General features: G+C 40.2%; 1 protein-coding gene across 1 annotated transcript in view; it reads left to right on the forward strand.

Annotated features, from left to right (window-relative positions):
- PIEZO2 (piezo type mechanosensitive ion channel component 2) overlaps positions 1 to 23,151 on the forward strand; it is a gene marked incomplete at its 5' end in the record, with an annotated part of 302,973 nt that overhangs the window by 182,237 nt on the left and 97,585 nt on the right. Inside the window, 2 exons of the mRNA XM_080609696.1 lie at positions 99 to 309; positions 4,865 to 5,078. Of these exons, the coding sequence (XP_080465822.1) occupies positions 99 to 309; positions 4,865 to 5,078 (425 nt within the window). The remainder of the gene's footprint in view (positions 1 to 98; positions 310 to 4,864; positions 5,079 to 23,151) is intronic.

Genomic DNA, 23,151 nt, shown 5'->3' on the forward strand with positions numbered 1-23,151 from the left:
ATTGCTAAATAATATATCAATGGTTTTTAATTCATATTTATTTCTGTCTCTGTCTCTCTCTTTTGCATTCTCTTTTTCTTTCCCCTCTCCTCCTTTAGGCTGTAAGAGAAAAGTTAGAGCCAGATGATGCTTTGATGTATGAAGAAGATCTGGATGATGAAGACTGTGGTGAAGCAGAATTTGAGGAAACCATGAAATTAAAAATGCTGCGTAGAATTGCTTTCATAGCATCCAAACTGAGGGAGTTTATTGGCAACATGATCATCACCACTGGAAAAGTTGTTGTTACAATTTTACTTGGTTCAGCAGGTTGGTGCAATTGAAAAATTTCCTCCAGACCTCATTAGATTACACATTTAACAAATGAGTTTTCAGCACTCTGGCACCTGCGGGAATAACAATGGAAATCTTTAAGGGAAAAGAAATTGCTGCTGATTTTATTTAAATTAAAATTTTGGCAGGCACTGGAATATGCTGAGTTGTTTAATATTTTTTACAAATACTTTGTGGCCCTATCATGCTGTATATGACTTTCATAGCTGCTGTTATAACCAAATGGTGAATGGTTGCATATTATAAGTGACCATATATTTATATACTATAATGTGAATTCTGACACTACCTAATGTAAAAAGGAACTGTATTTACAAAGCTCTAAAAAGACAAAAAGGAAAAATAGAAAAATAGGTTAACTGTGTAGTGTGTGAAAAGAGTGATAAGCAGGTAAATGGACTTCATGTTGGTTTCTGATGTGGGTAGCAGAAGTAGCTGTTTTGATATGATATAGCCAACCTTTTTGTAAGACATTTGATTTAGTACCTCATAGAATCATAGAATAGTCAGGGTTGGAAAGGACCTCAAGATCATCTAGTTCCAACCCCCTGCCATGGGCAGGGACACCTCACACTAAACCATGTCACCCAAGGCCTCATCCAACCTGGCCTTGAACACCGCCAAGGATGGAGCATTCACAACCTCGCTGGGCAACCCATTCCAGTGCCTCACCACCCTCTCAGTAAAGAATTTCTTCCTCATATCCAATCTAAACTTCCCCTGTTTAAGTTTTAACCTGTTACCCCTTGTCCTGTCACTACAGTCCCTGATGAAGAGTCCATCCCCAGCATCCCTTTAGGCCCTCTTCAGATACTGGAAGGCTGCTATGAGGTCTCCACGCAGCCTTCTCTTCTCCAGGTTGAACAGCCCCCAACTTTCTCAGCCTGCCTTCATACGGGAGGTGCTCCAGTCCCCTGATCATCCTCGTGGCCCTCCTCTGGACTTGTTCCAACTGTTCCATGTCCTTTTTATGTTGAGGACACCAGAACTGCACACAATACTGCAAGTGAGGTCTCACGAGAGCAGGGTAGAGGGGCAGGATCACCTCCTTGGACCTGCTGGTCACACTCCTTTTGATGCAGCCCAGGATATGGTTGGCTTTCTGGGCTGCGAGCGCACACTGAAGCTGGCTCATGTTCATTTTCCCATCAACCAACACCCCCAAGTCCTTCTCTGCAGGGCTGCTCTGAATCTCTTCTCTGCCCAACCTGTAGCCGTGCCTGGGATTGCTCCAACCCAGGTGTAGGACCTTGCACTTGTCATGGTTAAACTTCATAAGGTTGGCATCAGCCCACCTCACAAGCGTGTCGAGGTCCCTCTGGATGGCATCCCTTCCCTCCAGCGTATCAACCAAACCACACAGCTTGGTGTCATCTGCAAACTTGCTGAGGGCACACTCAATCCCACTGTCCATGTCACCGACAAAGATGTTGAACAAGACCGGTCCCAACACCGATGCCTGAGGGACATCACTCCTTACTGGTCCCCAGCTGGACATTGAGCCATTGACCACAACTCTTTGCGTGTGGCCATCCAGCCAGTTCTTTATCCACTGAATGGTCCACCCATCAAATTGACATCTCTCCAATTTAGAGACAAGGATGTCATGTGGGACAGTGTCGAACGCTTTGCACAAGTCCAGGTAGATGACGTCAACTGCTCTGCCCCTGTCCATCAGATTCGTAGCCCCATCATAGAAGGCCACCAAATTGGTCAGGCAGGATTTCCCCTTAGTGAAGCCATGCTGGCTGTCACCAACCACCTCCTTGTTTTTCATGTGCCTTAGCATGCCTTCCAGGAGAATGTGCTCCAAGAGTTTGCCAGGCACAGAGGTGAGACTGACTGGTCTGTAATTCCCCGGGTCATCCATTTTCCCCTTCTTGAAAATGGGGGTTATATTTCCCTTTTTCCAGTCGTCGGGAACTTCACCTGACAGCCATGATTTTTCAAATATGATGGCCAGTGGCTTAGCAACTTCATTCGCCAGCTCCTTCAGGACCCGTGGATGGATGTTGTCAGGTCCCATGGACTTGTGTACGTTTAGGTTTTTAAGATGGTCTCGAACCAGATCCTCTCCTACAGTGGGCGTAGGGTCCTCATTCTCACAGTCCCTGCGTCCGCCTTCCAAGACTTGGGTGGTGCAGTCAGAGCCTTTGCCAGTGAAGACCGAGGCAAAGAAGTCATTAAGAACCTCAGCCTTCTCCAAATCCTGGGTAGCCAGTTCTCCCGATATCTTCCAGAGGGGGCCTCTGTTGTCCCTAGTCTGTCTTTTATTCGCTATGTACCTATAGAATCCCTTCCTGCTATCCTTAACATCCCTAGCCAAGTTCGTAGTCAGCTACAGCTGGAATGGAAGTGTACAAAATCACTGTAGGTTGTAATTAATGAATTCATAATTGGAGCAATAATTGTAAATTGGCATTTATCTGTCTAATCACATGTTTTAATGGAGTCATTGCATATAAAGTGTATGTACAACTGTATATACTTAATGTGTAACTATATTAGTGTATGAAGTATAAAACAGTAGTTAAAAAAACAATATTAAATTACAAGGACTGGTCGGATGTGGCCTTTTATTAAGGCAGGTAAGATTATCTGACAACCTTACATGTAGCCAAATGCAAGGTAACAAATTACAAAGGGATAAAAATAGGTTATGTGGATCACCATGGGGCTGAACATCAGGGAAGGGAGATGCCATTAAAAACATTCTGAAAAGCCTGTTGCCATTCTGAAGTTGCATGGGTGAACATCACCTAGGGAGGATGAAGCAGAAGGATCACACAGCAGTGGATGACGGCAGTTTCTTCTGAGTGCTTATGGGCAGCTTGTCCGTGGAACTCCAACACCTGCTGAGAGCCAGGAGGTATTCAGAGCAGAGTTACAAAGAGGACTTGAGGTCTGGGAAGGCTGTATTCATGAAGGAGACCATGAGCTTAATTAGTTAAATACTTCCTTACTTACTGTGCCAAGAAGGAAGATGATGAAGGGTGATTTGACTGCAGCCTTAAACTACTGACAAAGTACAAAGTGCCTCCATTTTTTTAACAGACTTCTCATCTAATAGAAGCTATGGGCCAATCAATAGTTAAGTGATAAACCCCTGCAACTTCAGACCAGAAATACATTTTGAATTTTTCACAGCCAGAATAATCTGCCATAATAAACAACTTATATGTGGATGTAGTGGATTCTCCTTCTCCTGAAGTGCTTCAATAAAGACAAAAGTATCTTTTTGAAAGAAGAAAGGAAGTAGTTGCAGGCTTGAGGCAGAAATTGCTTTACAGCAGAAGTTTTACAGCCACCACCATGAAGGCAGTCAGAATAATGGTCCCTGCTGTCCTGTCATGTTTTAAATCTGTGAGCCTATGGCAATGCCAGCACGTTACATGCTGAAGCAGGGACAGAGCACCCTAGGCTAAAGACTTGGTTTAAAGTACAATGGGAAATATGTGATTGTGAAGCTCAGGCAAAATGACTGTGGATGAATCCTTACAGTGCCTGGACTAATTCCAACTGGGGACCGACCTTCAGGGCGCTGTCCCCAGAAAGCATGGCAACCTAGCACCTGGCAAGGTGCAAGTCCTTCTGCCAGAGTGGCTGGCCCAGCTGCAGGGCCAGTGGGCATACCAGAGCCTCGGACCACCAGGAGCCTGCAGGTCTGGCCTGAGGAAGGTGGCTCCTGAATATGCACTAATAAAAAACTTAAAAATAAATTGAGGCAGGCATCCCTGTTAGCTTCAGTGCTGTTACTGTAGAGACTCCACCGGGCTGCTGTGCTTGGATGTGAGCTCTTTTGTCATTTTCTCATGGTTGCCACTCTTAGACACGTGTGTCTTTCCTGCTTCCTCACTGGTTTTTGTAGGCTGCCCACTGAGCATCAGGTCTGCTTCACCAGTCACACATTTTCACAAGTGAAATACTCCACTCCATGTGAAGAGCAAAACCAGTATATATATGTAAGACAGCAGAGTCTTTGTCGTATGTAAATTACGAATTTCTGAGAGGTAAAAAAGCAAACATTTCCTGACTGTTCTCTGGATTTTATATAGGTCTCTTGTCAGTATATACAGCAGGGGTTTTTTGGTATTAATAACTCAAGAGATCTCAAGATTTATATGAGAAGTTTTTTCACTGTTCTTTCCTGCCATTTTAGCATCTCAAATTTCATTTTGAAGTTTAATACGCTAGTGCTCTCAGGCACTGCTGGCTGGCCTTGCAGCCGTGTTTCTGTTTTTCTCCATGCTTTGAGAAACATCTTTACAAAAGAAGATTTCATCTCGAAGGAAGTTCTGGAGAGTGGTTGTGTACTAAGTGTTAAGGTATAGCATAAGTGGATTGAATAAAAAAAAAAAAGAAGATCCTTTTCTTCTAGTTTCAAAGCTAATAGTCTTAAGAGTTAATTGTAATAATTGCCATAAACACTAATTGGACTAAATTGTTGTATATATTTCTTGTCAGATTTAAGGTTTAACAAATGCTGATATTTCCCACACTTTTCCAACCCTCCATATTTTTATTTTTACAGGAATGATGGTGCCATCTTTGACCTCAGCTGTGTATTTCTTTGTATTTTTGGGCCTGTGCACATGGTGGTCCTGTTGCCAAGCATTTGATCCGCTGATATTCAGCTGTCTGTGTGTATTAATGGCTATATTCAGTGCAGGGCACTTGATTGGACTTTATCTGTACCAGCTACAGTTCTTTCAGGAGGTTGTTCCACCAAAAGATTTCTATGCCAGGTGAGAGAAATTCCTTTCCTGTTTAGTTGTGGGCACATGATAGAATGCTGTGTCACCACGTGTTGATGCAAATGATCTTCCCCATGATGCCTTGACAAATTTTATGCATAAATTCATGTTCAGTTTTAAAGAGTTGAAGCGTTTCTGACTGAATGGTTTTGAATGATAGAGTGGTGGAAATCCCACCTGGGATTTCTGTATGCAGAGAGCTGGGACAGCTTAGGAGTGGAACGGATTTGGGTTTTGGTCAGAGTGAAACTCAGATGTGAGTGAGAATACTTTGGCTAAGACAGGAGATAAAGGAAATAGGTGATGGTATTGATGCAAGGGCAGTGTACACCTGCACATTTTTTGGCAGACAAAAAGAAATGCTCCTAGGTCATAGTGTCTTAACCGGAGAAAAATGCATGTGTGGTGCCATCATTGTGTGCAGAGAATGAGGGCTGCTGGTATACTTCACATGGTGTGCATTACATTAGACTGTTAATATAAAATTTCTTTCTCGTCCTGCAGAACATGCTAGTCTTAGGTTCATACTAACAGCTATATTGCTTAAGTCAAAAAGCAGCATTTCTAGTTACTCCTGCAGTAAATATTGATTGAATGTGATTTCACTGCATACATGCAATTTTTTACATACTGTAATCTAAAATATGATGAAGTAATGGATGTATTTTTCTCATTACCACTTTTTCTTTCTGCTGAATTATGATTGCAAATTGGTTTTTGCGTATGTATTTTTAGTCCTGTAGTAATCCCTATGTTAATTAAATGTAAACCTGAACTTTATTTCTAGTAAACCTGTTGTTCCTTTTAAGTATTATAAGCTGAAGGTGAAAGGATATTAGATGTACTGTGGCGAATCAATTCATGATTTTCATCTCAGTGCACCATTAAAAGCAGTAAAAAAATCACCTGCCTGGCTACAGTAACCGTCACTTTAATACTTATTTTGACATTTTATTTAATACAGGTTAATAGGTGTGTATTTTGCTGTGTTGGAATTGCTGACTCGGAGTCTCACTGGGAGGGCATAACATTACCTAAAAAATCGGGAAAGATCTGCTTAGTTTAGGTTCTTTTGTGCCACCTAGAGGTCAGTGTGGGAGAATGGCTGATTTCTAGTGCCGAGTAGCTAAAACGCTCACAAGTTGCCTAAAGTTTTTATGTTGCTTTCTCCTTGTATTAAGAAAGAAAACATGGTTTCAAAACCTGAACTATTTGGCTATGGGATATAATCTCACAGGTTTTTATCACCTTTTTATCACCAGATAGCAATAACGTTTTCTCAAGGCGAGGAAGTACGTGTTTTGTTCCATTTTGCTGGAATACGTGAAACTCCCTTTATATGCATCATTTGCAAAAGTCCCTTTTGTCTTTGTAACGTTTTCTTATTTGAAATTATTTTATTTACTTTAATTTACACTTAATTTAGTCTCAACCTTATTTTCTCTGTTTAATTATTTTTTCTAATAGTGTAATGCTACATTGTATGATAAAATCTCATCCAGTACAAATATGCCAGTTTAACTTAGTCGCTAATTTTTGAATTTAAAAAATCCAACTGCAAGTAATTTGCCTCTGCCTCACTGAAGAAAGAAAAAGCACCTTCAGAGTTTGGATTAAAAAAAAAATCAATGTGTTGGACTTTGGAATAGGTATTGACCTTTTTGAAGCAGATGATGTTATCTTCTGGCACATTTTCTCCTGAATTGGTGCTGTTGAGTACTCTGCCTATTGCACATGATAACATGTGAGGGACTAACCTTCTAAATTACATAGAAAATTATGTTTGAATATCCAAAACACCAATGACAACTCAACAGAAGGTACAGTAAATACATCTTCCTTGTTTCTTTAATCACGGTTCTTCCTGCTACTTTGATCTGCTTTCAAGGAGATGTGTTTGAAGAGTATCAAGACAGGTTTTATCTGTGCTTGGAAATGCAAATTTGAGTGTGAGGAAAAGCCACTAATATGATTTTTAATCATTAGAGTAGAACTGGTATATAAGCAGTGGCTAGAGGGGAAGAATGAGAGACACATGTACTAGAATGGTGCAGAAAAAATATGTTAGTATATTTCATCCTAGAAGAAATTTGATACCTTGCTATTTTGTGTACCATCTTGGTTTGAAGCAGAGCTAAATATGCAGAGTTCTTATTAATAATACTAGTGGGTGGCTTGCTTGGGTAAAATATATGCTGAGAAATAGATCTGATTCCCCGAATACTCCTCTTATTCTCATCCAGAATATGCTGTTTAATGTCTTTTTGTGAGAAGAGAGCAGCAGATTGTTCTCATACTTAGTTGTATGAACTCTCCCTACTTAGTTGTAATAAGCCCACTGTATGAAAAAAAACATACAGCAAGTACATGTATTTGCATGTGTTAGCTTTAGTGCTATTAGAAACTGATCGTTTTCCCTAAATGAAGGGGAGCTGAAACATGAGCTATAAAGTTTTGAGGGCTTGATCCCTAGGTTAAGCTCTTCTCAGATGCAGGGGCAGGTTGGAACCTTAAGGTTCTTTCCAACCCTAACTATTCTATGATTTTATTCTGTGTGGAAACTCTCCTGTTGGACTGCTGATGGATATGATTTCTCTCTGCAGAGTGTAAAGCTGATGTTTTAAAAAGCTGCTAATGTTGGTTTTTCTGGGTTTGACTTCTCAAGTTGATAAGAAACATACAATTTGTTTCTGATCAATAAAAAATACGTTGTCTTTGAATAGTAATGCACTTGACCACTGTATCAATTGATTTCAGACTAAATGAAGTTAAGCTATACCCAAACAAGCTTTAAAATTCTCAAGTTAATCTTTCAGCAAATCTTTCAGCTAAGATTTGCATCATCCTTGTAATGCTCCTTCTTTTTAAGATCTCTTCAACTTAAAATTCAGTATTTCTCCCCCCAAAAAAGGATACTGTGATAACATAGCCCTGTGCATATGCCATAGTGCTATTAGCAAATATGAAGACATCAATCTTCTACGAAGTTTCAGATGTACTGTTGTGGCTTTCTGGTTCTGTGAGATGCAGATAGAAGTGGCATAAACGTAAACACACACTGAAATGCTACCCAGTGCACACAAAGATCTGCAGATTAAAAAATGTATAGGGTACTGATAAGTCTGAGGTGTAGCTGATGTTGCCAGGGGTAGGCACACTAGCAGCAGAGCTTGCATGAATTTGCCTCTGCCACTGACAGCTTTTCTTCTCTAGACCAACCCACTGTGGAGAAGTGGGCAGCAGTCTTTCAAGGCAGTGCTCTAGCTGTCTTGGGAAGAGTGGTCCTAAATGGCTCAGGAGGACTGGTGTAAGTAAGGCTGAATTTACCCTTCAGTTAGGACTTATCTAGTTGCATAAATTAACACTGGTTAGGGTTCAGCTGGTCTCTTGTCAAATAAAATGTCCATGCTCATTTATAACATCATTTAAAATAGGGATCTTCTGTGTTGGCTTGCTGCCATATTGCAAAATTGGTGATTTACCAATCAAAGGGAAAACAATAACAAGAAGTATCCATTTAAAACAAAATTTGGAAAATACCATGTTTCTGCCAGAAAATTCTTTTCACCTGAGTTAATAAAAAAAGTCCATGAGCTAAAATGACTTTAGAAATATTGTACATTCTGTCACAGCCTGAAAAAATATGCAATAATAGGTTTGCCGTTTTTCAGATTGCTGGCTCCTTTCTTCCTGATGGTGTTTATTTTGGCAAAAGGATATAATTGGGGCAATGATAAGGCCTTGCCAAAATGAAGAAATAGGATCAGTGCAGTGGTATGAAGTTTATCCTGAGTCATTAAAGTTGTTCCTGTGCAAAACTATGCTTATAAGCATATTAATTTAAAGAGCCAGTATAGTCGGATGTAAATTAAAAGCTATGTGCTTTCTTAGCGTTCTGGGTCTTTCTTGTATTGCTTGTACTTTGCAGGCAAGAAATGTTCAAAATAATTTAAATATGAATTATTCATCTATAGGAAGGCATCACCCTCATAAAGTGAGGCAAACCTAGGAGTCCAGGGAGTGTCATACACTTCACAGTGGGATGTTATTTCACATCTTCTTTAAGTGAATGGGAATTTGGAATTACACAAGTGATCGCTTTGTTGCAATCTGAGTGGGGAAGTCTAATCTAAGGCTGTCTTTTCCATAGGAAATTTTCATCTGAAAGATGCCTATAAATCTCCTTTAAGCAAGACTTTCTAAATAGGTTGTACAGTGATTAGTAACAAACTTGCATAAATGACTGTTTTATTTTTGGAGGGAATGTTACATTGATATTTGCTACAGATGGTAGAGTCAGAATATTCAGTTTGTTTCCAGATTTACCTAAGATGAGTCCAGTCCTACGTCCTCCATTTGAACTTCCCTGAAAGCTTTGATCTTGATTCAGAATTTGTAGACCAAATGCTCAGTTTATCCAGGGTAATAAATGCTAAAACACAGTTTCAAAACTATTCCTGGAGTTGTAAGATCAGGCTGGGACATCCAACTGTCATTTTTTTCTCCCTAAATTAGAGGCTAGGAGCGCTAATAAAATCTCAGCAGGAGAGCAGATACTGCCAAAGCAGCAAGCTGTAGCTGATCAGTTATCTTGGTGGTGATGTTTTGCCTCTCTGCAGGGCAAGGCACTGATCTCCTGCTGCTTTTGTAGCTCCACTGGAGCCAAGAGCTTGCCAACCTGTTTTACCTGAGCTGCAGCCACTGTTAGTCCTTGCTGCAGACCAACTTTGGCACCTGTCTCACAGATGGCTCACCTCTAAGAGGCAGAATATTACATCCGTATGGATTTCTGAGGTTTTTGGAGTTGCCTTGTAACCTGGTCACAAGCCAGTTAATTCTTAGAAGGCTTTAGCTTTCTTAGAACTTCAGTTTCATTATATTTTAAAAATTATTTTGCAGAGGAAGTGAATGATTCTGTTAACTGCTTAGAATTGCAAGTTCAGACTCCCGTTGACAAAAGGCAGTAATCATCCTTGCTGTTATTGTAATCTCTGTCTAAACTTTGAGGTAGCCCAGGGCAGGTGGGCTCATTTGGGCTCTCTTTCCCAAAAAAGGTTGGATGGGATTATCTTTTGAGGACTGTTGCAGCCTGGGCCATTCTGTTATTCTAAGTTGTCTTCTGAGTTGCATAATTTTGCAAAAGATGGCTTGTCCTAGGATTTGGTGCATCACAAAGTGAGTTTCTCAGTATTGTGCTAGGAAATGTTTCTGTACTAGACAGTAAACAGCTCATTTGCTATCAGCTGAACTATCAGAGTCCATGTGGTTTTCACTTTTTTATTAACTACATAATAATGTATATCTGGTGTCCAAAATGATTCACACCTATAACTTTGGCTGGTGGGCAGACAGTTACCGGAATTCGTAAGAGCAGGGTAGAAGAGCTGAAAATACAGATAAACCAAGGAGTACAGGAAAATTCCTAGTAAATCTTCTAATCTTCTCTAATAAGTTTGTTTCTTCTTTCTCAGAGGAAGGTGTATTGGTTCTTAACAAACTTTGCATATTCTTTAGTTCATTTTAGTTCATTTTTCTTCATTGGCACAAGCTGGTCTGGTTTACATGAGAAACTGCTCAAGACAACTGAGGAGGAGTCCTATTTAATGAATCAGAATTTCATTACAAATTGAACTTTTTTCAGCACTGAAAAAGGTCAATATAAAAATTTTTGACTGGTTTGAAGTTCACAATTTTAATGATTCTGATAGCACTGTCTGGAATATCCAAATGTGACAGGAGAACCAGTGGTGGAGTTCCCAATCAGTTGTATCAAGAAAATGTTGGAAACGTTGCAAAACTGCTCGCTGTTGTGAGGTTTCCAGCTTAGTGTCTGCCACTAAGAGATCACCCAAAATGAATTCACCTCTTTCAACACTTATTCAGAGGGATTCCTTGGAGATGCACTCATCAGCGGGCATGTAATAAATGTCCATGCTGTGCTCACTTTATTGCAGAGTTGTATGCAACATTGATTTAAAATGGTTAGCTCAGGTTTTGGTGGAAGTCCAGTGGTGACAACACTAAAATCAGTGTAAACTGACAGAGCTTTACTAGGGAGAATTTGTAGCTCTTGCTGGTCTTTACACGGTTATCAATACCCACCTCTTTTTGCTACACACTGCAATTGTTAAATTCAGCAAATTCCTGTTTGTGCCAGAATTTACACAAAGTTTGAAATTCTCTGAAAAAAGCAACAGATGCACTAGTACATAAACTGCAGCGATTACTCTGGCAGAGCAGCCCCTCCCAGCCTCCCTGGCAGCCTTGGCAGTGGTGACTCTCCATCTCTACAGTGGAGCTGTTGGCATTCACCCTAACAGCCGCCCTGAGCAAAGTGCCAGATTTAGCCTTGGAAGAAGCAGGCACAACTTTATTTTACTGCTGCTGCACCACAGGTGATTTGCATCCTCCTGTCTTCCCCTGGACTTGACAGGGGTGTCAACCAACAGACATGCAAAGACCCCTTGGAAAAAGCAGGTTTCTGCCCGTGGGAAGGGCCAGTTTCAGAGCTGTGTTTTGCTGCGGCTGTGAGCCTGTGGCCAGTAAGCTCTCCAGCAGCCTGGTTGGGCTGGCCCTGGCCACAGGTGGTTCTCATTAGTGAGGAGAGGGGAACCTTGGCGCTTCTGACAACGTGCGCACTGTATCCGGATGCCGAGCGTAAGCTTTAAACATAAAAATCAGTCGCCATCGCATGACATAATGTTGGTGGATTGCCACCTCCTTGCTGTCTCCTGCCCTTAAATAGCCACGTGTTACCGTAAGAACAGCCAGAGATGCCTCTTTCTTGGATACTTTGAAATGTCAGGGTGAGAAGGACAGAGAGAAGTGACAAAGATTTAAAAGTACTGATGTACCATGATAGACTCTCCTGCTGATTCTGGTTTGACTGAAATCGGTGTGCAATCGCCCTCACAACAGAGCCTTCCCACTTTTGCATCCTCTCAGACAGCTCATTTGCATGTGACCGGCACACCTCTCCATTAGCTCTGCTTGTGGTCAGAGACAGCTGGATCACTCCACTCCCCCATACACACCGTGTGTCTTCTTAAGTGTATCTGATTCCCACACTGACACTTGAATACAGACTCCCTGTCCATCACAGGCTGTCCTGTGTGGATGTGCAGAGGATGGCTTTGAAGAAGTGACGCTTTAATTTTCTTTTTGCATTGTTTAAAGGACACAGATGTGCATGCTGTGATCATTGAGCAAGGGCCTGATAACAAGGACAGAAAAGGGATAGACAGACATCAACCTCTCTGCTCCTACCAGATTCTAATCGCTATTGATCTGTGATATTAGATGTGGATTATAAATAACAAACTTCTTTTGGCATTACAAGCTTGTCTTCACTATCTTCCTGAGGTCTGCTTGCCAGCATTTATTTTCATACTCTGGCATGCCCAGAAATTGTAATGATAAATATTCGGCACTTATGTAGCTCTTTATGTTTTCAGCTCAATGTATCAACATCACCAAATGGATCATCCCACATTCCTCAGGGATAGTACAAAAGGCTAACCTCAGACAAGCACACTCCAGAGGGAGTTAGTCCTTGTCTGTGCACGAGGCAGTGTACCTGGGTTTCTCTAAACTACCTGGTTTTCTCTAAACACTTAATCTCTTTTTTTATGGTCATTTAATGAAGTATGGAATTTACTGATAAAAACTGAGACAATCAGGTACAGTTTATGACCAATTTAATATCAGCTGTGTTATACCGCTTTGGTTTTGAAATTAGGCATTTTCCCCACATTTCCCAAGCCTTATTGTTCATTATCCCATTATCTTCTTTCCCATGTCTTGTTATTTTCTTTTTCTCTTTAAAAACAAATGGGAATCATAGCTTGTGTTTCTGCCTTAATGCATTCTCTGCTAAAAAAAAAGAGAATAATCTCTTTGCTTAAACTGCAGAATCTCTTAATTTAGGTATCAATCACTCTTGCTTTTTTTTTCAAGCCATTTTGCTGCCAGCTGAGTAAAGTGGAAAACCTCTTTATCCTCTGCATGAATCACTGAACCTAGCAGACTGTCCCAGTGTGACTGAAAAGTATCATCATTCCCTTTCAGAGGTGGAAAAATTCCCTAACAGAAAAGTAAGATGAATTGCATATGCCCCCCAGATAGCCAGAGCTTGGAATAAAACCCAGAGTTTTTGGCTGCAGTCTGTCCTTAGGTTCCTAGATCACAGACCAAGTTACCTCGAAGTTAAGATGGGTATGAAGCTATGCTTTAAAGCAATTTATGTTCTTCTGCATATGTTATTTTAAGAAGTAACAGTAAATCTCTTAAGCTGGTAGGCAGTTGCATGGTTAGTTGTTGTATTGGGTCACTTTCATGTTCTGGTCAGGTAGCACCATGCCACTAAGGGGTTATTTGAGCTCACTGGGGTTATTTGAGCGGGGTGTCCTTTTCCTAAATGATTTCTGCTGAAGCTTTGCACTCAGTGGCCCAGCTGTGTAAATTCTTCCATCCCTCTTCCAGCACCTGAGCCGGACAGACAGTAAGGCCATCTGTGGGCTGCACTACCTGTTTGAACTTTGGGAGCAGGCTGTCCTCCCTTCACATCCCATGTGCTGCTTGTGTGAGACTTTCTGAGGTGGAAGTGTTGGCTCTTTTCCTTTCAGCAGCTCTGCCAACTCACTTTGAGAAACCAGTAACCTCAGTTACTAATTGGCACAGAAAGACATCATTAAGCCATGCCTCCTGCTGTGTGCTGAGGTGTCCAAGCTCACCCTCTGGCAAAGGGAAGCCTTTGTGCCCATGACTGTTTCTGAACTTGCCTTCAGTTTTGCCTCACTTGCTTTCCACATCGAGCCTTAGAAACATGGACCTATTTTCTCATTTTTTTTCATCTCTGAGTAGAAAATGCAACTAAATATTAAAAAACATTAAGTTTGTTGACACAGTTTGGATAGTGTCCTTCCCCGGGCAGTGCTGTTCAGTATGAGTCGGTTTTCATTCCATCATACAGTTGTGAGGAACACATATGTACATGAGGAAGGGGAGCGGGTGGCAAACCACTGTGTCTGGTGCTAACTAGTCTCCTCTGCTGGGGTGGCTTTTCTTTCTCCATCTTCTCATCCCAGCAGCGCTGCCTCAGCTTCTGTAGGCTCCATGCTCCCTGAGTTGCCTCTGGTTTGCAGCTGAAATTGTTTGGACAAAAACCCACAAGCCTGCTGCGTTTATGGTAGTTATATTTAAATGACAGAACAAACAACTATCTAACTTTCTACCTAACTTGTGAGCCAGGCTGCTGCTGCCAAAGCAGTGACACTGCTAGTCCTGGTGAAGAAGGATTATGTTGAAAGAGATACTCTAACTAATTATCAGGCAGAGGCGCTAAAGCAATTTCTTCTGTACCTTTATCCCCATTTCACCTTCTTCTTGCCATCCTGTCTGGTAGTTTTCCCTGTGCCTGATGCTCAGCTGTCTGACTGGGTTGAAAAGATACTGGAGTCTCTCCTACGGCACATCAGATGATCACCCCTGGAAGTCCCAGCAAAGGTCCCCAAAGGCTACAACAACATCACTGCTTTTCTAGCTTGCTGGTGTGCTAAAAAGAGCAACATCAATATCAGTGCTCACCAGAAACTCAGAGCACAGCTGAACTGTGTTGTGGATAATGAAGTGGTTTGGGGAGAAGCCCCACTGATAGGATAAATCTTCATGTGACGCTTTTGAAGATGGGTTTTGTCTCAGTAAATAAGGGATTAATGGACCCATAGCTACTAATGGTGATAACAGTAGTGAATTACTGCCTCTAAACCACTGAAAGCATACTACAAGCTTTTAGTATGCTTTAGGAATATCTTTTAGGAATAGTCAGTACAAAGCTTGAATATTGGATGAAATATGTTACATAGCTCACAAATCTTTATGTTCAGACTTAAGTTTCCCTCAGAGCAGCTGCTTTATTGCAGATATATGAAGTATTTGAATGTCTGAAGTTTGGTCATTTCTAATGGATGTCCAGTCCTTAACAGTTCCAGTCACATAATCTCAGAGGAAATTCCATTATCTGGTTAATTTGAAAAAACAGGTTATAGAGCAGATACTATTTAACATCCTGGTTTAAAGTTGTTAATTCATTTGAAAGCAAAGTGATTTTATTGTGGCTGCTTATATGGTTGTTTTGTTCTCCCTGAATTAAGATTTGTGTTGTATTTATGGTTTTTGCAAGCTTTTATGTAATTCACAGCCCTTAAAGCTATTCTTTCTTCTCTACAGCTTCCTGGATTAATGGCTCATAATTTTTCTCTGTCCTCATAATATGGGTGATATTAGCACACAAGTTTTAAATTACTTATTTTTTCATGAGGTTTCTCATGCAATAGATTGTGCATTTGAAATTAGTTTTCCGTTAAAAGAAAAGTCACTGATGTTCAGAAGAGGGTGGGAGATATACCAGGGCTGGTTTTGTCATTGCCAGAAAAGCTTTGATCCAATAGAAGCTATGGAAACCAAGGCTCCATAGAAAAAAAAGTACGTAGACATCTGCTAAAGAGCTATAGAAATACGATGACATTAAAACAAAAGTTAGAATGATCTACCTACCTACCAAGCCTGTATTCACTGTGTGTATGCCTGTATTACAGCGTTGTGATAGCAACACTCTGAAGGAAAACACTTCCAGTGTTAGTCTATGTTTTCAGATATTTCCCAAGAAGTTATTAACTGTTAAGCTGAAATTTATCATAATACTTCTCAACCCAAACAATTAAATTTTTGTGTTATTGTTAATATGGCACAATTCCATTTAGCGAGTTCTGAATTATCCAAGTCTGAACCAAAGCAGGTCCTAGGTCTTTAAAGAGCTAAAAATACTTCAAAATATTTTTAAAGCTTGTATCACTCTGAAATGGATAAATTTAATAACTGCAGTCCAGCTGTGGACTGAGGCTTGTGTCTGCAGTATCTCCCTACACAGCTGTCCTGCTGAGCTGAGGAGACGGTATGAAGGATCAGTTCCTTCTCTGTGGAATCTTATAAATAATGTGATTTGGAAAGACAAATGCCCATTTTCCCATTCATTCTTTATTCCCTTAAAAATCCATGTGAAACTAAATGCCTCCTGCTCATCTTAACCCTAATTCTTTAGGACACTTAATGTATTTCAGCCAAGTTTCCCACCTCTTTCCTCCCTGTGTTCTGCTATGTCTGTAAAAACGTGTAAGTTCAGTGTACCCGTAGCCCCAAGTGTTGTCTGAATTCCCAGCCTATAGCCTAGAGAGTAACAACCATCTGGAAGGCAAGGAAAGACCTGGAGGTACCTCAGGACTGGCTGAGTCCTTTCCAATGGCATGTATTTCTTTGAGCATATATCCAAATGATGGGGGGGGGAAGAACTGAGGTGGCTCACAGGTTTCCCTCGGAAGAGGCTGTATGGATATAGTGTTATGGATCATAACCTCTGTGTAGCTCTGCCATCCAAGTACAGAAAACACAACAGAATAGCTTGTGTGAACAGTGGACTCCTGACTTCTAGGGGGGTTGTGTAGGAATGATATTTTCTGTATGCTAATTTATTTTTTAATTCCTGCCACTCCTTCCACCCTCTTCTCCCCCAGCCATTTTCAAATTTGACAAGAATGTGTACCTCCTTTAAGTCAATGTTTGAAAAAAAGGTTGAATCTTCATGCAGTGCTTAGAGTTTGGGACACAGCCCTTTCAGACTTGGCTCATGAAACAGAAGTTTTGCCTTTTCTCCCTGTATTTGTCTTCCTTTCCACTCTTTTCCGCAAAAAAAGATTTCTTTCACAACCACCACCCTACAACCACTTCCCTCTCCAAAAAGGCTGATTTTTTTTCCCCATATGGGGGGATTTACTTTTGTTGGATTTCTCTCTGTTGTTTCTTTTCTCTTCTCTCTCCTCTCCCATACTCTCCTCTTCTTCTCTTACTCTTCTCCTCTTCTTCCTTTATCTTCTCTTGCACTTTTAGCATCTGTATTTTAGGGCTCAGCTATTCTAATATCAGTCAGTCTTGATATTCCATTCTCCTACCCCAGACTTGCAGGCACCACTCTTCTCTCTTTCCATGTGAGGACAGTGAAATAAATGTGGAGAAGATACCCAGATAAAGATTTGGACAGTTCATAAAATCCAGTATAAATTCAGAAGTTCTACAAAGATGGATTCTCCAAATCCAACCCAGCACAGTGGAAGTCTCTCATTCCATTAATGTGAATAACCAGTAATGGTTATTATCCAACATGCATTGGCCCCAGCAAAAAAAATCCTTCCTGTACATCAGGAAATGCATCTCCTGAAGTGGCTTGATGCAGACATTTTCTTCAAACTGTAATCTTCACGCAGGCTCAGAGAACATACAGGAAAATGACTCCTGCTCTGTTGTGTAGTGAAAAGTAGAATCAGAATAGTTAGGGTTGGAAAGGATCTTACAATCCTCAAGTTTCAACCCCCCTCCCATGGGAAGGGACACCTCACACTAAACCATGTCACCCAAGGCCTCATCCAACCTGGCCTTGAACACCGCCAGGGATGGAGCATTCACAACCTCGCTGGGCAACCCATTCCAGTGCCTCACCACCCTCTCAGTAAAGAATTTCTTCCTTAGATCCAATCTAAACTTCCTCTGTTTAAGTTTGAACCCGTTACCCCTTGTCCTGTCACTACAGTCCCTGATGAAGAGTCCATCCCCAGCATCCTTTCAGGCCCCCTTCAGATACTGGAAGGCTGCTATGAGGTCTCCACGCAGCCTTCTCTTCTCCAGGCTGAACAGCCCCAACTTTCTCAGCCTGTCTTCATACGGGAGGTGCTCCAGTCCCCTGATCATCCTCGTGGCCCTCCTCTGGACTTGTTCCAACAGTTCCATGTCCTTTTTATGTTGAGGACACCAGAACTGCACACAATACTCCAAGTGAGGTCTCACAAGAGCAGAGTAGAGGGGCAGGATCACCTCCTTGGACCTGCTGGTCACGCTCCTTTTGATGCAGCCCAGGATCCTTTTGATGCAGCCCAGGATATTCATAGAGATATGAGTCCTGACAGTCTCCTGTGGAATAACTTATTTCTTTTGAAAATTTTCCTGTACATTTTTGTCAGTAATTCCACATTTTAATGCATGTTGTCTTCAGCAAATTGAAAGCACTAGCTGAAGGAATAAGGATCTCCTTCACACAGACCTACGTATAGTAGGTGTGCCATTTCATGACCTGTAAATGTCCAGCAGTCTCACTCATTCCCTGTTGTTCAGGGTATGAACACTATTGATGGTTTCCCTGTGCACTGATCCTACTGAGCTCAAGGCACAGAGCGCTACAGTCTAGGAAGAGCAGGGCTGGGCCCAAAAGGACTAGATGAGGAGCTGGCTCATCTAGTAATTACAGCAGAAGCAGAAATGATCATAACTTTTGCTGTTTATATAGCTTTCTCAGTGAAACAGCTGTGGCAGAAGAGCGAGCATAATGTGTGTTCAGCCTACTGTCAGCATTGTTTCTGAATATTTAAGTAGCTCCTGTTTAGATAGGAGCTCAGATATGAGGAGCAGTGATGAACAGAATGCCTCTTTGTGCTGCATGGCTTGAACTGTGATGACTGCATGTTTGAGCTGCCATGTCCTCTCCATTATTTTGCAGAAAGACCTAACAATTCATGTGCTGAGAGCTGTATAAGTGAATGGTGACAATAACAAAGCAATTGAAATGAAATTTATAATGAGTATAGCTAGTGAAATAGCTGGATATGTCTAAGAGAAAGGTAGCTTTCCCAGATCAGCCCTACTGTATTTAATCTGTATTTCGTTGTCTGTAAAACAGATACACTTGAGAATAGACAGGCTTGTTCTAGGCATTCACAACATTGTTAATGCTTCAAAATAAGAAGAGAAAGTTGGCACCAAGCTTAGAGGTGAAATGAATGAGTCCGCAGGGGATTTTGTTCCTTTGGGAATCCACATAACAAAGTGGTACTGAAGAATTTGGTTAAGTAGCCTGAGAGTTCAGCTGTTCCTACTGCAGGCTTATCTGTTGGTGTGGAAATCCTCGTGGCCCTCCTCTGGACTTGTTCTAGCAGTTCCATGTCCTTTTTATGTTGAGGACACCAGAACTGCACACAATACTCCAAGTGAGGTCTCACGAGAGCAGAGTAGAGGGGCAGGATCACCTCCTTGGACCTGCTGGGCACGCTCCTTTTGATGCAGCCTGGGATATGGTTGGCTTTCTGGGCTGCGAGTGCACACTGCTGGCTCATGTTCATTTTGTCATCGAAAAAGTAGTATGTAAAGTACAGAGAGTTGTGGGAAGATGCATCAACTGGAAATGTCATCTAGACAAAACTATTATAGACACTGAATGCAGTAGAATATAAAAAGGCAGTAGATTTGCTATCAGTTGAAATCAAGATTGGGTGCCTTTCTGAGCTATGAACTGTAATTCAGCCACAAGTTATTTGTTCAATAGAAGAATTATTGCGTGTCCTACATTGTGCAGGAAGTCAGAATTATTACCTCCCTTCCTGGCTTTGGAAATTATGAGGCAAATCCTGGTCTGAAATCAACTTCTAAAACATCAGTACACACAGGATCTGAACTGACAAATACATTTTTACAAAGAAAAACATTCCACATCATTTTTACTGGTGGCAAAATTCACAGGCCTAACCGATCTGTAATTACTGAGTTTGATAATTTTCTATGAGATGTGTTTAATTTTTTTTGTTTATGTAACCATTTTTGTTTATATTTAATACCAAGAACAATTACTAACAGCAAATTTTATATTAATGTAGTAGTTAAAAAATGCATGCTGGAGAATTGTTAGCATGTACATAATGCAGAATAAAACACATGGTACTTCAGCAGCCACTTAAGTCAAATACCTGTGGGCGCAAAAGGGATTTTTTTGTTTTCAATTAAAATTGAAATAGCTTTTTCTGAATTTTAAAGCTAGACTAGTACAAAAATGGGAGGACGATATGGTCACAGCTTTTCTCATTGTCAGAGAGTCACAAAAAATGAAAGCTCATCTGCTAGAAGGATGATTCACAGATTCAGTAGGAAGCTTTGATGGGAAGCTGAGCTTTTGTCTAGTAGGAAGTGGATAAAAAGATACCATCTTTATTTTAAGAACTGTTTCTCACTTTGAGATTTCAGAGCATTCCTCAGTCAGACATTAAAGTTCCTCTTGGCCATTTGTAATTTCTAAAATTCTCTGAATGATTTCTGCTACACTTTTTTTGTTTTAATGACATGCATGTTTCAGAATACTGATGAGGACTTTGAAAAGCACAATTTTCGCTTCTTTGTAAGAATAGGAAGATTAATCTATTACATCTTGCAAATCTCCAGTTGTTTTTGACATTACATACAGTCTTTTGAAAAGCATTCCCATTGTTGAATGGTCTCTCAGTATTTGTTTTATTTATCTCTGTATCCAGGTATGCATATACTTGTGTTGTTTGGCATTTGGTTGCCTCCACTTAGGATTCATTCTGACTTTGCTGATGGTATATATGTATGTATATATCGTCCAAGATGAAGTCACACTAAAATCAGAGTTGGGCACAACTATAGCTGGTTGTGATCAATATTGAATTGACGACATCTGTGTGGGATGAAGTATGCAGAAATGAATAATACCTTAATATATGTTGCTTACTGTAAATGCTTATACATTTTATGGCAGTTGTTCCTGTGTATTTGAAAGCTTTGAATAAGAGAAGATGACTCTGTTTCTCAAAAAATGTTCCACACCAGCAGTTCTCATGAAGATAATGATGAAGCATAAATATAGAACAAGTAGCAACTTGTAGCCTTGAGGCCAGAACAGACAGAATGAGCATTTCCAAGATGTCAGTGTATTCTGAATTTGATAGATGGGAACGTTGTATTGTGTTCCTTTGTGATAGCAAGTCTCAAAAACCAAGGAAAATTCAGAAATGAGGAGCATTTTCTGCAGATTCATGATTTATGAGACAAAGTGAAATGGGTTAAATAAATGCATTGCTGGTCAGGTGGCAGCTAAGAGGGAAGAGATGCATTGTAACTTATGTGTATCAGGTGGTTGCAGGACTGAGAGGGAGCAGAATTAAGTCCAGTAGTATAATTATATCCAGTATGTGTGGGTAATTTGAAGCAAGCAAATGAAACTCAGAGAATGAGAATTTAACTGAAACATAATAAAATTTCCTGACTGATAGGATTATTTGGAATTTTTTTTTTCAGTGGAGATAAAACACAAGTTTTTGAGACTCTATAGTTATAGTATATTATATAACATACTTTAGGAATGGAATATGTGATATGAAGGTCATGTCTTCTTGGCAAAAGGGCCCAAGAGCTTTCAGGAACTTTCCCTCATTTCTGTAAAAAATGCTCATCACTCACTGTCAATGGAAAAGCTTCTTGCTTCAGTAGAAATTGGATTTTATTCTGTTTCTTATATGTTTATTAAACAGAAATAGCATGATTTGTACTGTGCTTACATAGAAAAGTTTAAAATGAACCAAAGATGGAGAGATGTGTTGTGAAACAGAGATAGAAGATGAAACTCATAGGAACCCAACAACCCTGATCATTGATGGGCAAAAATTACAAGTCAGTTGGCAGAGAGGAAAGCAGGCAAATCAAGATGTTCCCTTATGCTGATAGAAATATGAAGAGAATACAATCCAGCATGAATTTCAGTCAGATGGAGCCAAGCTGTAACACCAGCCTTGAATGTGCTTGGATGCTACGGAAGTTTGAATCTGGGTCAACTCCAAACACGGCTCTGTCAGCTCCTTTAAGTTACAACAGTTTATTTTGCATGCAGGATCTTTCTTTCTCTTTTTTTTTTTTTTTTCTTTTCCGACCTCGCATCCACCCAAAAGCTCTGAGAAGTCTCAAAGTTTATAACCTTTGGCTTGCATTGACAATCAGAATGAGAAGTGAGTGCTGATAAATTGTTTAATAACATACTATAGAGCTCTAGTTCTGGCGCTTGATGGCATTATACCCATGTCACAAACCACAGTGAATGAACTGGTATAGTCTCTCCTTTTTCATATTCTTTTCACTTTACAGCATCCAAAGGGCAGATTTCAGGCAGCTCATCTCTGTTGAATATCATACTTAGTCTTTGTATTCATTCACTCTTTCATGTTGGAACTTACAGGGTAAGCAAAGAAGAAATCTTTTAGACTGTACTAATTATAATTAAGTTTGGGATGTTTTGTTCTGTCAAGAAAGAGTTCTCCTTAATTGTCTCTTGGAATCATACCTATTTCTTGTAAAAATCAAAAACTCTCATACACATTGTGGAAGAAGCTTTGTCAATAGAACAAAACTGTTTATAGTGAATGCCGATGTATGCTACTGGTAACTTTGTGCCCTAGCTTTGGCACTCTGCAAAATATTTTAAAGTGAAAGAACCAGATTAATTATGATTTCCTACTAGTTTTGCATTTAACACCTCTGCAAAGCATCTAACATCTTGTCTTAAATTTACAATGTTGGGAATTCTTTTTATTATTGTGTTTTCCAACATATGTTTCTTACTTGATAGGAATATTGTGAAATCCCAGTTTTTCCAGAAATATTTCAGTATCTCATGTCATTGATATTAATACTGTGGCTACAGTGATACTAATTATGGAATTAATTTTTCTTCTTTCTTCTCCTCCATGATTTGTTTATCCAGAACAGTTATCTTTCTGAATGTTTTCCCTTTTTGTTCATAATAGTTGTGAATTCGATGGAGCTGTGTATGTTTAGAAGCATTTGCATAATTAGATAGCAATTTATTAATAATATTAGTTAAAAAAAAAAAAAAAGAAAAAGAAAAATTGGTAATCTCTTCAATGTGCTGAGGAGATGTACTTCACAGCTCTGTCCTGGCAGAGTGAGTGGAATGGCGTTGTATGTCACTTTACTAAATCACTCTGAAACGTCATGTTGCTGTGATTTGCCAAATGGCCTTGCAGCCAGATTTTCTCTCTCCTTTTTCTGTAGCTCTGAGTCTACAGGGTGCAGGTCATTTAAAGTTTTCACATCGAGCATGGTAGATATAATAATATTATACTCCCATTTTTTTGTTGAAAACCAAGTGCAAAACCCATTCTTTTTC

The sequence above is a fragment of the Psittacula echo genome (genome assembly GCF_963264785.1).
Source record: "Psittacula echo genome assembly, chromosome: 2".
NCBI classification, from domain to species: domain Eukaryota; kingdom Metazoa; phylum Chordata; class Aves; order Psittaciformes; family Psittacidae; genus Psittacula; species Psittacula echo.